At 33.6% G+C, this 17,163-nt stretch overlaps 1 protein-coding gene across 16 annotated transcripts in view; it reads right to left on the bottom strand.

Annotated features, from left to right (window-relative positions):
* Positions 1-17,163, bottom strand: part of CEP290 (centrosomal protein 290) — an 88,960-nt gene that overhangs the window by 51,347 nt on the left and 20,450 nt on the right. For 15 of the 16 annotated variants that reach the window (XM_074325313.1, XM_074325318.1, XM_074325316.1 and 12 more), the window contains 12 exons: positions 13,828-14,000; positions 12,962-13,124; positions 11,267-11,367; positions 11,106-11,193; positions 9,476-9,585; positions 7,832-7,916; positions 7,155-7,297; positions 4,124-4,288; positions 3,596-3,745; positions 1,853-1,968; positions 480-582; positions 163-393 (listed from right to left, as the gene is read on the bottom strand). In XM_074325313.1, the coding sequence (XP_074181414.1) occupies positions 163-393; positions 480-582; positions 1,853-1,968; positions 3,596-3,745; positions 4,124-4,288; positions 7,155-7,297; positions 7,832-7,916; positions 9,476-9,585; positions 11,106-11,193; positions 11,267-11,367; positions 12,962-13,124; positions 13,828-14,000 (1,628 nt within the window). The remainder of the gene's footprint in view (positions 1-162; positions 394-479; positions 583-1,852; positions 1,969-3,595; positions 3,746-4,123; positions 4,289-7,154; positions 7,298-7,831; positions 7,917-9,475; positions 9,586-11,105; positions 11,194-11,266; positions 11,368-12,961; positions 13,125-13,827; positions 14,001-17,163) is intronic. The other variant, XM_074325319.1, reaches the window with a different exon arrangement.

Raw genomic sequence — 17,163 nt, 5'->3', positions numbered from 1 at the left:
GGAGAGAAATGTCTGCAACTTAAATATTTCTACAAAAACAGATGAATTATGGCAGAATGCTAATAAATGTTAACGATTAATCCAGATGATAGCTGTTCATTATACTATCCTTTCTTCTTCATGTTTGAAAGTTCTTATAGATGAAAAACAATCAGGGTATACCTTAAATCGCTGCAAACGCCCAATTTTTTCACAAACTTCAGCCTCCATTGATATCAATTCATTCTTCTGTTTCTCATTTTCTTTTCTAAGTTGTCGCTCCATTTCTAATAAAGTAGTATATTGCCTTATGAGTGACTTTTCATTCACTTGCAAGACTGTGATTTTTCTACTATTTTCTGAAAGTGTTTTTTTCATTTCATCTGAATCCATCTGAAGAGTGCTGAGCAAATTCTGCACAAAGACATATATTACTTGTTGAATCTAGCTATCTTAGTTTGTATAATATTGTATATTGATTTTAAAAGGGTTTAACTTACATTATATTCTTTTACTTTTATGGCATCTTGTTGGATTTGATCCTCAAGTTTCCTCTTTTCCTCTTTCATTGTTTCAGATTCTATTTTCCAGGTCTCTTTTTCACTTAAAAAAATAAAAATGACAATAGAGTAAACCTAATAACATATTTAAGTGCAGGAAGAGATAACTTTAGATTATGGAAATTTAAAGTTTTCATAAAACAAGAGGCATCATAGCTACTCAGTACCTAATAACACAAGAAAGTCAAAATTCCATTCACAAAGGATTTAGCCTGGAAGTTGTATTTTTATTTAATAAATGCAAGGTAAAGACATTATCTTATAAAATCATTTTAATTATTCCATAAATCATCACTCTACAATTGTTACAATATAAAAATTGCAGCTGAATCTTATAAATATTTGGTTAAAAATAGAAAACCATTACGAAAATAATCAATATGCCAAACTAATTGTGGACATTAAGTTTCAATATATGACTTTACTTTTAAATTTGAGTGTCAAATACTTGCAAAATATTTAGCATACAAACAAAATTAGAAGTCACTAGACCTAAGAGAAGGTGTGTCAGACACCTTTCCAAGAGATTGTCTACCCAAGAGATATTCTAGTTATCTGCAACCTGCTTGGCATAAACCAATTATGGTGTCATCATTCTCTCTGCCACTGAATGGTTCAGACTTGGACAGTTCATCAGCCCAATTCTAGCTAAGAAGATCTGAGTCAAAGTGCCAGAGGACTCTGGAAAAAATTTTTATCCGAAAATAAAAAGTTATGTGGAAAAAAATGCCCCTCTTTTTCAATGGACAAAATGGTTCCATCTTCTTTGAACTCCTATATGTATTTTATAACCACAGTAGATAATATGACCTAGCCCATAATACCCCTAAACATGACCTACCATTTAATTGGCTGTGGGTTTCTCGTTAGATCAGATAATAATCACCCCTAGAGTTTAAATCACCTTTCATTATGCATTCTAATTACCACTAAGGAAGTTGTTCTATTATGGGATGGCAGAGATAAGGAGAAATGCATTAGTTCCCTATGAAAATATAGGAATAATTATCATGGTGCTGATGAAAAATGATGCTAACAGCTGACACTTACAAGGTGTTCATATGTGCCATGACATTTACGAAATGCTCAAATATGAGCATTTTCATATAATTCACTTGTTTCAATAACAACCTTATGAAAAAGGTATCACTATCACAGAATTCTATAGGTACGTAAACTGAAGACACATACAAAGCTGAGGGGAAGAGGCAGGAGGGAAGGGTAAAACAAAGTATCTAAATATTTTTTATGTTACTTTCATCATTAATAAGAATAGCTTGCAATTATATTTATAAAGTTTTGCTAACACTTACCTTAGATATTCTTTATATAGTAAGCTTTGTTGATGACGAATTACTGCAAATTTTCTATTATAGTCTTCAAGAGAATCATCTAAATTCTTTAATTTATTTTCTTTATATTCTAGTTCCTAAAAAAGGGTTTAGAAATAAGAATGAAAAAAAGCATCAGAATACATGAAATTTGAAGGTAGAAATTCATATTCTGACAAGATTATAGAAAAAAATATATAAAGAATAGTCACCAAAACCATAAGCAGTACAGATCACTTCTATGATTATTTTGAACATCTGAGTTTAAGGCATATGGAATGAGGCCATATATGCAAAAGAGCAGCCCTTTAAAACAGGTACAATTAATTTTTTTCATATATGATAGTTATAGTAACCACACAAATTGTCAGATACAGTAGTTGCAAAATCACCTCTAGTCAGACCCACATACCCTTTTGTGAACATATAGTACATACACTCCTCCCTCAAATTATCCTTTCCAATTATTTCATTTCAAAGATGAAGAAACTGAGACTTAGAAAGATTAAGTTACTTACTAAACATTAAAACTCATTAGCACTACCCTTGGCAACCATTTCTTAAGCACATATGCCAAGTTTGGTGCCAGGTGCTTCACATACACGCAGACACAACACTGGAGGTCAGATGTCTGACTCAGACGGCCTTGCTACTTCCCTCACTCCATGCTGCCTTGGATTGAGAGTCCAAATACCTGTTTTACCTCTGTGAACAGGTTTTTAGACTGCCAGTCGGCGCTCTTTATTCTACCACAGTGTTTCTCATGATTTTTACATAAACATGGGGAAAAAAATGAATGTAATCTCAACATGACAATACCATAATTACTTGGTGACAGTGTCCCCATATTACAGATGAGAGAAATCATAGAGTGCTAAAATTATGAATTTAAGATTAATGTCTAACACAAATTATAAAGTAATGCGCTAATAAGTAAAGTTGTCCCTTCCTGACTCAGATAACATACAATTTTATTATTCAGAGAAACATTAACATAATTTCCAAATAGAAACAAAAAAATTTGATAATCTTAACTCAAGCGTATTCAGAAATGGAGTATCTATAAAGAGAAATAGAAGTGCTTATAAATCAAAAACAGTTTCATTTACTTTGAACACATCTTTGTAATTATACTGCAATGCATGTGATGTTATAGGCATTCACGCTTCAAATGAAATTTTGAAAAGCATCTCTCATTAGGCCATTAATAACGACCATGATACAGATGGCAAAACTGAGAGAGAAACACAGGGCAAACAGTACCCTTTAACTTGCTGATGGATTAACTAACACTTTAAAGGGTAAAGGGAAGAAAGAGATAAAAGAAAATTGGGTTTAAAAGCTTTTGCTTTCAGTTAATACAAAAAAGGAACAATTTTAACCATTACACGAAAAAGCTGTGTCAGACTTTATTCATTTGAATTGCTTTTCCAAAAAGCAATAAATAAAAGGGCTGAACTCATTTACACATTACTACCCTATAGCAGCTGCATATTATTCTACCTGTCAATCATACATTTGATATGAGTAACACTCATGTGAACAAGATGTGTGCGCAGCATGCTTCTCGTGCTGATGAATGGAATAAAATGCTTTTATTCATAACATTCCATCTAACATCAAAATCCATTAAAATATCTCACTGTTAATATTCTAATAATGCATGACTAAATTTTAAAATATACTATCAATTATTTTGTTATTCACATGTAAAATTTTCAGTACCTGTAAGATATGTATTAAATATTCATTCAGAGCATTAATGATATTGGCACTAGATGGTGCTATCCCATCAGGCAAGTCCAGTCCTTTAAAAACAACATTTGATCCTTCGGATTGCCGTAAAAGACTGATTTCTTTTTCAAGATGATCTACCTGGAAACAAACAGTTCAGCAAAGAGAATCACATCTCTTATACCCAAAGAAAGACAAATTTAAAAGCAGTAATTTCCACTTCCACTGAATATTTTTAAAAAGTAGGTAAATGAATGTCCCACCAGAGATTAATTAAACCATAATTTAATTTTACTTAGAAATGCCTACTATACACTTAGAATTTTTGTATTGTTTTATGAGGCACTTGTTTTTCCACTTCATTTTATAAGAAATATCCAAACAGGAGTTTTCTTAATGTTGAAAGAATTAATTCAAGGGACATTTTCTCATAAAGTAGTCATTAAAAAAAAAAAAGTTTCAGCTTAAACCTATGTTCATATGTTTAGTGCATTTTCTTTTATTTGATAAAATCCTCACCTTTAAATTTGCTTTTGCCAACTGCTGAGAATAATTTACAGCCTCCTTCCGAGATTCCCTGAGCTGCTGTCTTAATTCTTCATTCCTCCCAGTAAGTTGATCAACTTGGGCTTTCAAATGCAGATTAGCATCAAAGATTCCTTGTGCATTCTTTGATTCTATAGCCTAGTATATTTCAATTATATTCAAGAAATGTGAAGAAAAACATTTAAATCATGAGAAAAAAATCAACCTTTAAATAAAATTTGCTTTATTGAAGCATTTACTATTCCCATTGCCATGATAATAAAAAAATATATGCCAAATCTATTTCTTACTTATGAATTTAAACTTATAAAACTCTAGTTTAACTTACATCAGTATTACCAAGCATAGTAATTACTTCATTATAACAATTAACAAGCAGCTGATCTTACAGACTGGTAGACTAGTAAAGCAACTGGACAGGAATAAGATGACTAGGGTTCAAATCTTAACGAATCTCTTACTAGCTGGGCAAGTGACTTAAATTCTTTATAGCTTAGCTTCCTGATCTCTAAAGAAGAGGAAATAATGTTAGCTCTGTCCACTTTACAAGGTTTTTATACAGCCAACATGAGATACAGATGCTTTGAAACTATGCAGCATCTGAAATTAAAGCATGAGCAAAGGAATGAAATGCTACTACATTCAATTAGGTGAATTTTGCATTGTGACCTCTCCTCACAGTTGAAGCATACATGGCAACAGAAGCAAAGTATAATAACATCGTATTATCCAAGAGTGCTGGATAAACAAAAATAATGTCAAATATTAAAATATCAAAATGGCTTCACTAGCCCTGATTCTCCAACAATGGCATACATAAATACACATGTACATGTCTACCTAACACATACATATAAATATATCTGGACTTTAAAAGAACTATATAGAACAAAACTGTTAAATGCACAGTAAAATTTCAGAAATGAAGGTAGAAAGACAAAGTGGTAAGATGAATAAAACCAAATGTAATCTACTGAGGCTGATCTGGGGTTTAACTCTTGGCAGCAGATTTATACAAGTCGCACTTTATCGTAAGGAGGTAAGGGCAGACTGTGTGGAGTTGTAAGTCATATTAATTCTAGGGGATACTAAGAAGACAGAAGTAGGTGTAAGGAGGTACTCTGTTGGACAACAAGTTAGTCTAGTTAGTTATCTTGCTAAGAAACAGCACTATGTTGTATTCATGTATTTTGGTAAAATAAGACTGAATTAGATGGTGATTAGAGGCATTGAAAAATGTAGCGCGAACCAGAATTGCATGATCTAAAGTGTCAATGGTTCTGAAGATTTCCTAGAGGAGGTATATTAGGCCATTTGTGAATTTTAGACAGGGCACATGAATCAGAAAAAAAGAATGACAACCCAGTATAGAAGCAGATAAAATCTACGGAAGCAGTGGTCCAGGGGAGGCCAGAGGCTGTCAATTAAAATAGAAGTTAGAATTTCCTGTGCTATTTATTCTGTTTATATTTGGTCGCTAAGTAGTTTCCCTTAGCAAATAAAGTTTGATCTGAGACAGTATTAGTAGTGGGTAGCATCATAGACAAAAGATGTTCACATAAGAAAACGTGAAGAATTATTTCAGACATTCAAAGAAGCAGAAGCAAAATAATCACCAACCAGAGAAGGAAAGTCAGAATGCGTAACATATAGAAGCAATCAAATGGTTCTCATAAATTTTGTTGAATGATTTTCTTGCCTCAGGAAGCTTTTAACATACCAGTATTCTCTCATTCTCATTCTATCTCTCTCACTCCACTAACAATACAGTGCTAACAAAAAATTCAGCTATTGACTTATCATTAAAAAAGCAATTCAATGAATGAGAATTTTTTTGCCTATTTAAATTAAGCACAAATTTGGGAAACAATATAGTAATGTATGCTAAATATGTTCAGATTATGCAAATTACATATTAAGAATCTGAATCTAAAATGTGTATTTTATTCAAGTTTATGTAACAAACACCCATTAATACTGTTAAACTTTAAGTCCCTATAAGGTAAATATAAATAGAGTATTATTTCATGCCTAAAATATTTCCTTCAGCAATGCTTAAGTCTTTAAATATTTAAAATATTCTTACTACACTCTATTACACTTCTAGGTTTGTGGCAAAAGATCTTACCAGACCTACCCTCCCACTTCTAACAAGTGACTACAGAAACAACTACTTAAAGGTTCTAGAAAATGAAAAAAAGCAAGAGATTTTGGAGGGGACTAGGAATTTGAAAGATAGGACCAGCAAGGAGTGAATTTACCATTTTTAAGGCTTTACTCTGAGAGCAAGCTGCAGCGGCAATTAGTGACCTGTCATCTTTCTGGCCTAGAAAACCAGAGGACAGGTCCCAAAGACATAGGTAAGTGAGAAAGGAATCCCAGAGGGGGAAAAAGCCAATAAAAGGGAGTTCCAAATTATGTGTAAAAACTCTCCCTGGTCTCATGCTGACCTTTGAAACAGAAGAACAGAGATGACCGAAGAAAATATCAGTGAACTCAAAGAAAATTAGTATCAGTTATTTAATTAGGAGAAAAAAGATAAAAAATTAAGGGAAAAAAAAAGAATAGAGTCTTAAGGACCTATGGATAATATCAAAAGGTCTAACATGTTTCACTATAGTCCCAGAGAGAATGGGGAAGAAAAATAATTGAAGAAATTAATGGTGGAAAACTTCCCAATTGTGGTGAACAGTACAAGTAAGTAGATTCAAGAAGCTCAGCAAACCCCAAACAAGATACATATACACATATATAAATGCATACACACATTTCTCACACACACACACACACACACACACACACACACACACACCCTAGGCACATTACTGTCAAACTGGTAAAAATCAAACATAAAGTTTTGAAAGCAGCCTGAGAAAAAAATACACTTTACATACACAATAACTCAAATAATAGTAAATGTGTCATCAGAAACTATAGAGACCAGTACACAGTGGAACAACATCTTTAAGGGCAATGAAACCATTAATATGAAAAAATAACTTACATTAACTAGTCTTTCAAGACTAGGGATAATTAGAGATGTTTCTCCTCCTTTAACATCAGGATCTTTCTGCATTTCCTTAATAGCTTGCAATATTTCTTTCATACCTTCTTCAAGTTGTTTATTTTCTTCAACTAATTCTTTTACTAAAATGACATATTTTTCTTATTGAATGAATAAATCTTTTTCACAATTTACAGTATTTTATATAGATGACAAATATTTCATATACAGTAAAAGTACCATTTGTAAAGAACAAATGCAAATAAATATACAAAAAAAGTTCAACTATAAATCCAATGTATTATATAGTTGAGTTAAATTATACGTCTATTGAAATTATATGCATATACATATCTCAAAGCTCAAAGAAATAAATCATAAGCATAATTTGCCTTCACTTTATATTACATTTTTAAAAATTTGTTTACTTTCATTAAAAAACAAAAGAAATAAAATATTTATGATCACAAAAAATTCAGACTAAGAACATTCTCTGAAAATAAATATAGCAAGGCAAACCAAAAGGATGAATGAGAAAAAATAACATCTATACATTATGGAGGTAATTAAGGCTAAAACACATTAGAAAACAGAGAATGTTTCAAAGTCCTTTCAGATTCATGATTTTCACTATAGGATAAATAAGTATAGAAAAATAAGAGATAATAGTAACTTACATTTATTCTGAAATTTGGCTATTATTGTTCTACTTCTTTCTAAATCTCTTTCCTTTTCAATTAGTTCTCTTGAAAGAAATTCATTCTGAACAAAACATAAAGAAAATAAAATTTTTTTTAATAAAATTATCACAATAATTTACAGTTTCGAAGTTTTAAAAAAGTTTGATCAACTGAGGTTTAACATACCAAAGCTATAGAGACATAGCAGCCGTCATAAAAATCAAATAAAATCTAAAATGTAAAGCAGATGGTGATCCCCCTCCCATCTCCTCCCTCCCCCCACACCCATGGCAAAAAGCAAACATATAATGAAGGTTTTTGTCTTTAGTACCACGATCACCTGTTTTGATGGTCTGCCTTTACCCTACCTGCTCTGCCTGGCTCCTATGATGTTCAAGTTCTATTTCTGCATTTCTACTCTGTGCATCCTTGATCAATAAATCCTGTGCTATGACTTCATTCTAAAGAAATATTTAATAAATTAGGCAAGCCAATGAGTTCCCATCAAATGTATTGCATTTTTAGAATTTTAAAAAATAGAATGTGCATAATTTAGTGTTAATGTGCGAACATGAAAAAATCTTATTATAATTACTACTTATAGAACTTTGTTAGAGAAGTAATCAAAAAAAGTGTTAATGAAAAAGCAATCCCAGGAACATAATTTGGAGGAAATTTCACCTGAGATCTAAGAAATACTAGTTCTCCCCGCAGCTGTTCTATAAGGTTTTCAAGTGGATCTATTTGAGATAACTGTGATTGGGCAGTAATAGGCAGATGGTCTGGAAGATTAACGTCAACTGTACTTTTCAAAATCTCTGCCTGTAAGGGTAATTCACTTTCTCTTATGTCTTCTTTCAAACTGGTATCCGCATATTGTATTTGGGGATGAACCTGTTCATCTTCTGATGTTGCTACTTGTGTTTTATCCATATCAGTTTTATTATCATCAATTTGTTGACAAAATATTGCAGATTTTTGCCTAAGTGATAACTTCTGCATTAAATCTGAAGCTGTTGATAAGGCTTGTAAAGATGAATTGCTTTTTTGTGTGAAATTAGTCTTCTCAAGGGCCTGATGGCTTCTTGATACTTTCTGCATAGAGTTGTCAGAAAGAGAGTACAAGTTGTCGTTTATTTCTTCATGACTGTCCCTACTGAAGGTATTGACTAACGATTCTAGATTTCCTAACGATTGTAGACATGGTGCTGTAAAAATCTCCCTTATTATAATAGTTTCTGGAAGTGAATTATTATTTTTTACTTGTATAGATGAAGAATGTCCAGTTAAAGAGACAAAAGGATCCACTTCACTTTCTACACTATGATGAATTTCCGATAACATTCTTGATAATGATCCTATGGTCATATTCTCTTCTGACTCTTTCTCATGTGACTGTGGAATACTGAATGATGCTCTCCTATGCAGCAGCTCTATTTTATCTGAACTCCTAATCTGTATTCAAAGTAAATAATGTCTCATTAATCAATCTTTGAATCAACAGGTTATTTAAATAAGAAAACATTTTTTTTAATTTAACAACTATAAAAAGAAGCAATGTCCAAAATAAGATAATGGGGCAAAAATGAAAGAACTGATAGCATTTTCTTTATTCTCTTTGACATAGCAAATACTGTTTACCTTTGATTGTGCTTCACTCACATTTTTGAGGCTCATGAAATCAAATTTTCTTTCTCCCATTCTATTCTCTTGAGAAAGGTTTTCTGTTAAGTTTAAGTCCTCAACAGTTCCTACATATAGAAGATATAACAAATTAGAAACATAAAAATAACTCTCCTATTATTCTAATAGTTTAATTCTTAAAAACTAGAATCAAGTTTTAGCTCAAACAAAAGGTAGAATAATTATTTCCAAAATCCTTGATCCACATGTAGCCTATACAACCCTTTGATTTAACTCACTTTTAGTAAGATATTAATATGAGAAACTAATATAAATTTTATCTTCTCTATCATTCCTTGTCCATTCTATGTATTAAACTGTTTAGTATATTAATAAATTATGAGGTTTTGCCCTTCTAGAAATTTTTTGATATACCATAAAAACCATAATGCTAAAAAACAAAAATAAATAAATAAAAAACACTATTATTCATGGGTAATTATGGAGTTGGGCCAAGTTAAAAAAAAATTCCTTCTCCATAGTCTTCAACAGTCATTAATAAATTTAACCAACCCTTTTCTGTATCACGTAAGATAAACAAACAAAAAATGTTAATTTTTATTCAACAAAACATTATGTAGTAAAGAATAATATACAAAGAAAGTTTTCAATGCATAGTTCTCTTAGGAGAAAATATTAATAGTAACCTATATTAACATAAAAATTATTAAGTTTGATCATTGCTAATCACACAATATTGGGATTGTCTAGAAATTAATAGAGACTTTACCATAAATTTTCCAAAGTCCATGATTATGAAGTTTTTTGTTCACTTGTTTTATTGTTTTTCTTTTTTTACCTGTTTCAGATTTAGGACTGAACCCAATGACACTCATTCATATACTCTTCATCAGACCATTATTTTCATTTATTAAACTTGTGGCAGAACCATGGTAATATAGTGATAATATTTCTAATATACAGAAAATTTCAGATCCAGACAATTCATTTTTCAATGATTCTTTATTTTTAATTTTTATTAAATTTATTGCAGTGACATTGGTTCTTAAAATTATATAGTTTTCAAATGTACATTTCTATAACACGTCATCTATACATTACATTGTGCGTACCACCCAGAGTCAGTTCTCTTTGCATTACCACATAATACGACCCAGCAATCCCTCCTCTGGGTATCTACCCCCAAAATCTGAAAACATTTATCTGTAAAGATATATGTACCCCTATGTTCACTGCAGCATTATGTACAGTGGCCAAGACAATGGAAACAACCAAAGTGCCCTTAGATAGATGATTGGATAAAGAAGATGTGGTGCATATATGCAATAGAATATCACTCAGACACAAGAAAAGATGAAATACTGCCATTTGCAAAAACATGGAGAGATCTTGAGATTATCATACTCAGAGAACTAAATCAGACAGAAGAAGTCAAGAACCATATGACTTCACTCATAAGTGGGATATAAAACTGAAAGCAACAAACGAACAAGACAAACACCCACACACACAAAAAATCATACACACAGACAACAGGTCAGTGGTTACCAGAGGGTAAGGGGGTGGTGGTAGAAGAAGGAAGAGGGGGCCAATGATTCTATTAAAGGTTTGAAATAATTGAGTATACCTGAAGTGGCAATTCTTCTTCCTTTTTCTTGACCCATTTGGCGAATTTTTCTTTTCAGATCAAGTCGTTCTTCCTCTAGACTTTCAATCTACAAAGTATAAACTATTAGTTTTTTTTTTTTAATTCAAGCAGGAAAAGAACCAATTGACTAATGTACTTGCCTCTTTCAAAAGAATCTGGTTTTCAGCTCTGTACTGCTGCTGTTTTAACCTTTTACTATGTCTAAATTCAGTTAAATCAATCATTGTCTTTGGTTCAAGGCCTAAAATATAAAGTAATATGATTAAAACCTTTCAACGTTCAAATTAATTACAAAAACTTCATATAACAACTAGTCATCCCCAAGCAAATGGTTATAATTTATTTATTCAGCATCACTAAAGAGTGGGGTACAGTTTATGCAAGAATTTCCCAGATGTTTGAATTGCAAGAATTCAAGAATTGCAAGAATTCAAACAGAATTCCAGTTTATGCAAGAATTTCCCAGATGTTTATGACAAAAACATATTAGGATCAGTTTTTTTCTCTGTGTTTGGCTGTAATAGAGGTACTATAAATGTAGTAATTCAGAAGAGAAGTTTTGGAATAAAACAGAATTGGGTTCAATTCCCACTTTCAACTATTAAGTAAGTCGTAGGGATAATACCATGTGTATTTTTGCTTTGGTTTCTTGTCAGGGGTTTAATAAAATTAACCTAAATAAAATACTCAGTGCAGTGCCTGGCACATAGTAGTCATTATTAATATCAATATCAGGACTATTATCTAAATAATGATTTCATTGTATTTGATAAATACCAGTTAATGTTTCCTTAGAATTAAAATGATCATCTGCAAAAACGATTCTCTAGCGAAAGGAACAGTAAATATTTTACACATATTATTCATTTGTAAAAACGTGTCTCCCAGTGTGCCCGTCACCTAGCTTCCTATTACTTCAGCAGCTGTGCTCTGACAACCAGATATCAAGGTTGTCTCAAGTAATTATGAACCAAACTTTGCAGCCTTTAAAGGGCAGAAAATCTGGTGCATGTGACAGCTATCTGGATGGCTCAGTCGTCTTTAGTAACTTCTAGACTGGATTTGGCTATGACCTGATAGGGAAAGTTATCAGAAGTCTAACCTGAGGTCCTGGTGTGACTACGGGTCCTCGTTAGACACTTGTTTAGAGAACACTTTTAGCAGATGATCATTTCAGTTCTAAGAAAGCATTAACTGGTCTTTATTAACTATAATGAAATCATTATTTAGATCTTTATTTTCATTTTAAAGTAGTAATTTAGATTGGACTGTCATAACTTAACATTCAAACTAGTAATATTCACTAATAAACTATTTATTGAAATCAATATATAACTCTCAAGCTATATTTACTAATTACTTCTTATAATCAGTAAATTACAAAAGTCAAGTACTTAAAAGTCTTCAAAAAGTTGAAACAGCATTTCTAAATGTCCTCATAAATTCATCTCAAACAAGAGCATTTTGCAAACTAACATGGTTCAGATGGACCCTACTTTTCGTGAAAAATCACTTAAGGGTTAACTTCTAAAATGTGGTATTAACTTAGTAGACTTTCATTTTTTAAACAAGCAGTTATTACTGAGGAGATCCTGGACTGCATAAAGTAGTACTCCATGCCTGCCCATTCACAGTCCCAACCCCATCAAATCCCCAATCCCGCTTCAATCAGAGTAGCTCCACTTTTATTTGTTTTAAATATTTTTCAGAAGAATTTATTTGAAAAAAAAAAAAAGTTCAACTATTTAAAAATAATAAACAAACAAGAAGAAAAACTAAAAATGACTGGACAATTAGGATTGAGCAAACGACATATATCTTAAAGGATAACTTACCCACACGCTCCCTGAGTGCCTCATTTTCATCAAGGAAATCATTGATCTTCATCTCAAGTTTATTGATTTCTTTTGTTAATACTTCAATCTCTCGATCTCTTATTTTAATTTGGTTTTTACAATTCTTTATTTCAATAACAGCATCTTCTAAACCATATACTCCCTGAAAAAAAAAAATTCAATCTAATTTAAATATAACATGGTTTATTTGAATACATTATCAAATTCATGAATGTACTTTCTTATTAAGTCTGAGGGGACATGCACATATACCTAAGATTTACATCTCTACACTGTGTTTCTTATTGTGCTTTTAAAAAACAAGTCCAATAACAATGATAGAAAATGGAGCAGTTGAAACTCCCCAGTACAGTGCCCGAATGGCAAAGTGGCTCAGAATATTACACGTAAAACACTTCACAAAATAAATAGTAAGGGTGAATCAGCGATATCATTAGAATATGTATGTCATCAGTTGCCTGACTTCGTGGTAATCAGATTTAAAAATATGAAACACACAAAATAAGCCTGTGTTGGTATGGTAGGCAATAGAACTGCCCCTGTTCTAACTTATCAAACTAACCAGTGGTGTCACATCTACATGGTGGCAGAATGACAGATTCAAAGAATCTAATCCTGCTGCCTGACCAAAACTGATCACCTGACATACTCGTTTGAAAACCCTTCTCCTGCCAAAAAGTAAATGCTACTCAAAAGTTCGAATAGCTTAGCATGAGTCAATTAGGATAACCTTTATGACAAGATACTTTTGGAAAGTTTTTCAACAGTACTCGGAAATGGCAAAGAACAGTCCGAGTGGCAAGAATAATTCTAAACTCCTTGACTGACAAGATAAAAATACATACCGATTCGTAATCTTTTAATCGCTTCAGAGTCTCAACTAGTTCTTTATCCTTTTCCCTGGCATCAGCCTCAGCCAGTTCAGCTGTTCTCTCAGCCTCTTTAGTCTTCTCTTCTAAAATTTGAATCTTAGACTGAATTTTCATACAATGAGTCTGTTGAGAAAGTGCTGAAGTTCCTACAGAGTAAAAATAAAAACCATAAATGAATTGAATTGACTACTTATTCCTTTAAATCACTGGTTCCAAATGGGGAGCAGGAAAAGAAGTATATCACTAAAAACATCACTTTAATACTATAATTTCATATTTGTACAATAAAGTTATGATTTGCTTTCATTAACAAAACAAACTAAAAAAGTAAAGTTCAATAAAATCTTCTTAGCTGAAGGGGTATGGATTATAAAAGATTACAAAGCACTGATTTACACAGAATGATCATTGTGGGAAAGACTGCTAGGTTTATGCTCCCAATATTCAACCTACCGTTTGTCTACTGTAACAGAACTATGGATTTTCAGTTGGACACACAGCCACTTGAAATAAACATTAAATTTCCATTTATACTCCGGCTGCTATGTGTGGTCACGTGACTAATGGGATGTAAACAGAAAGGCCATGTGCATATATCAAGAAATGTTTTTAAAGGAAAGAAGAGAATCTTTCTTTTCTCCCTCCTCCCTCCTGCCAGCTGGAATAGGAATATTGAGGCTGGAACTCAGTCTTCTTAGAACATGAGATGGAAACCACATGCTGAGACAGGCAGAGTAACAAGATACAGGGGGCCCGATACCTGGTATCTGTGCAGCTCTCACACTAAACCTCAACTAGTTGCCTTAACTTTGTTTATATCATGGAAAAATACACTTTTTATCCTATTTAACCATTGTTACATTTGATTTTCTGTCACCTGCAGCTAACCTTAATCCTAACAGCAAAAAAAAAAAAAATTCCCTACTTGTATTTAAAATTTATTGACACAAACCATTCTGATATTCATCCATAATTAACATCTACTGATTTACAGGGCACATACTTATGCACAGGCATTTGCACTAGTGTGGGAGATCACATGTGTATCAGAAACAAGCCCTGCTCTCTGGAGCCAATAGCCTTCCTGGAGAATGCCAGAGGCTGTGTTGTCCCCGGGACATACCCTCCCTTTCTTCCACATGGCCGTCCACGGTATTTACCTGCCTATGCTTCAGTACGTGCCCTGTGCCTCTTGCCCCCTCTGCCTCCATCTTGCTGTTTGGGATGTGGATGTGAAGGTAAAGCTCCACTTAGGATGAGGCAGATGAAGGCAACACCCTTCTACTTCAAATTGGAATTTCCTAATTCTAGGCCACTGCACAAGTGAGAATAAATTTCTATCTTGATTTTGCCAGCATTTGCAGATCTGTCTCTGATAGCTAAATCTAATCCTAGCCAATGAAGGGAGAACATCATTAGCTGTCATGTTTATAAATTACACACCATCTGTGACTATGGACTGACTGACTAAGGTGTCATTAGGTAAGACCCCTTCCTTATTCAATAGCAGAGATCAACTGTCACTTACTCTCCTGGTGGCTAGGACATGCAAAAACCATAACATCAATCATTGTTTTCAAGTCGTTGAAGATGTTAAAGCATAATTCTAATACATAATATGTGGGCCTTAATGCTGCTCAACAATCACACTACATCTCCCCAGTCTATTCATTCTTCCAGATGACCACTTCATACTTTCTCTTTCTACTCTCTTCTCAAATGTCTGATATGTCTTCCCTTATCCACACTTTCAGCTGAGAACCTTGCTTCCTGTTCACTGAGAAACCAGAAGCATCAACAGAGAAGTTCTACAGGCTCTCACCATGAGGGCATCTGCCCAGCCACCCGCTCCTGTTACCACGGCTGAACTCTGCTCCTAAGGCTGACTACTGCACCGCGACACCAGTTTACCATCCCACTGCCTTCTGCGGACATTGCTCCAGAAGTTCTCTCTCTCCCCTGCTTCAAGTTCATCAACTGATTCTTCTTTAATGGATCTTTCCTATTAACCTAGAAACATGACTATTTCTCCCATTTTAAAAAGAAATATACTTTCTTCACCCTTCTTCCCCCTCAAGCAACCACTCTATTTTTCTCCTTTCCTTCATAGAAACAAGTCCTCAAGAGTCTCTACATTTGTTCTATTTCTTCTTGAACCATTTTCTCTTGAACCAAAAATGGCCATGCTAAATCCAATGGTCAGATGATTCCCAGTGTTCATACTGACTTGTCAGCAGCAACAAATACAGCTCTGACCACAGTTGCTTATTCTCTGCCTCGATTACATTCCTTACGTGGCTTGTAGGACTCTGCATGCGCCTGGTTTTCCTCCCATCCCTCTGGCCATTCCTTTTCATTCTCCTTTGGGTGTTCTTTTCATCGCCTCAGCCGCTAAAGTAAAAGTATTCCAGGGCTCAGTCTTTAGAGTTTTTACTTCTTAACTAACAGTTTCTCCCTTGATGATCTCAACCAGCCTCATGATTTCAACTATCATTTTTATACACATAGCCTAGATTGTTCTCCTGAACCTCAGACTTGTATGTACAAGTACCTACTTAACACTTTCACGTGGATGTCTAAGAAGCATCTTAAACTTAGCATGTCCTGTTTAACTAAGTACCTGACCATCTCTGAACCTTTATCTTTCCACAGCCCTCCTCAGTGTTCAGACTAAAAGTCCTAATAACTCTCTCTCTCACATCCTATATCTGATCTGTCAGCAAATTCCATTTCTATCACCTTCAAAATACATCCAGAACTGACCACATCTAATAACTGCACTGCTATTATCATGCTCTAAGCTACCATCACCTCTCTCCAGAGGTTGTTATTATTAGTATCATTATTAATATTAGTACAATAGCCTTATAATAGGTCTCCCACTTCTGTTCTTACCACTCTGATACTCTTAAAGCAGACACAGCCTAAGGCAAATTGTATCACTCCTGTCTTCAGCAACTTTCTTTGGCATCCCTTATCACTTAAAAGCCCAAGTCCTTACACTGAACTGCTCGGCCCGTATATGGCCGCTGGTTACCTCTCTGATCTTGTCACCTATTACTGTCCCATTTACTCACACTGCTCCAGCCATAAAGGCTTCTTTGTTGTTCCTCAATCATGCTTGGTACACTCCTGCTTCAGTGCCTCTGCACCTGTCCTCACAGCTTGGGGACATCTGCAAGGTTCACTCCCTCACATTTTTAGTCTTCGTTCAGATATCTCCTCAGTGAAGCTTTTGCCTCACTATCTAAATTACAACCATACCACCAACTACCACCACCATTGTTTCACTTACACTTACGAAAACCC

This window comes from Rhinolophus sinicus, linkage group LG02 (assembly GCF_036562045.2).
Source record: "Rhinolophus sinicus isolate RSC01 linkage group LG02, ASM3656204v1, whole genome shotgun sequence".
NCBI lineage: Eukaryota > Metazoa > Chordata > Mammalia > Chiroptera > Rhinolophidae > Rhinolophus > Rhinolophus sinicus.
This window is presented reverse-complemented; position numbering and strand designations above follow the sequence as displayed.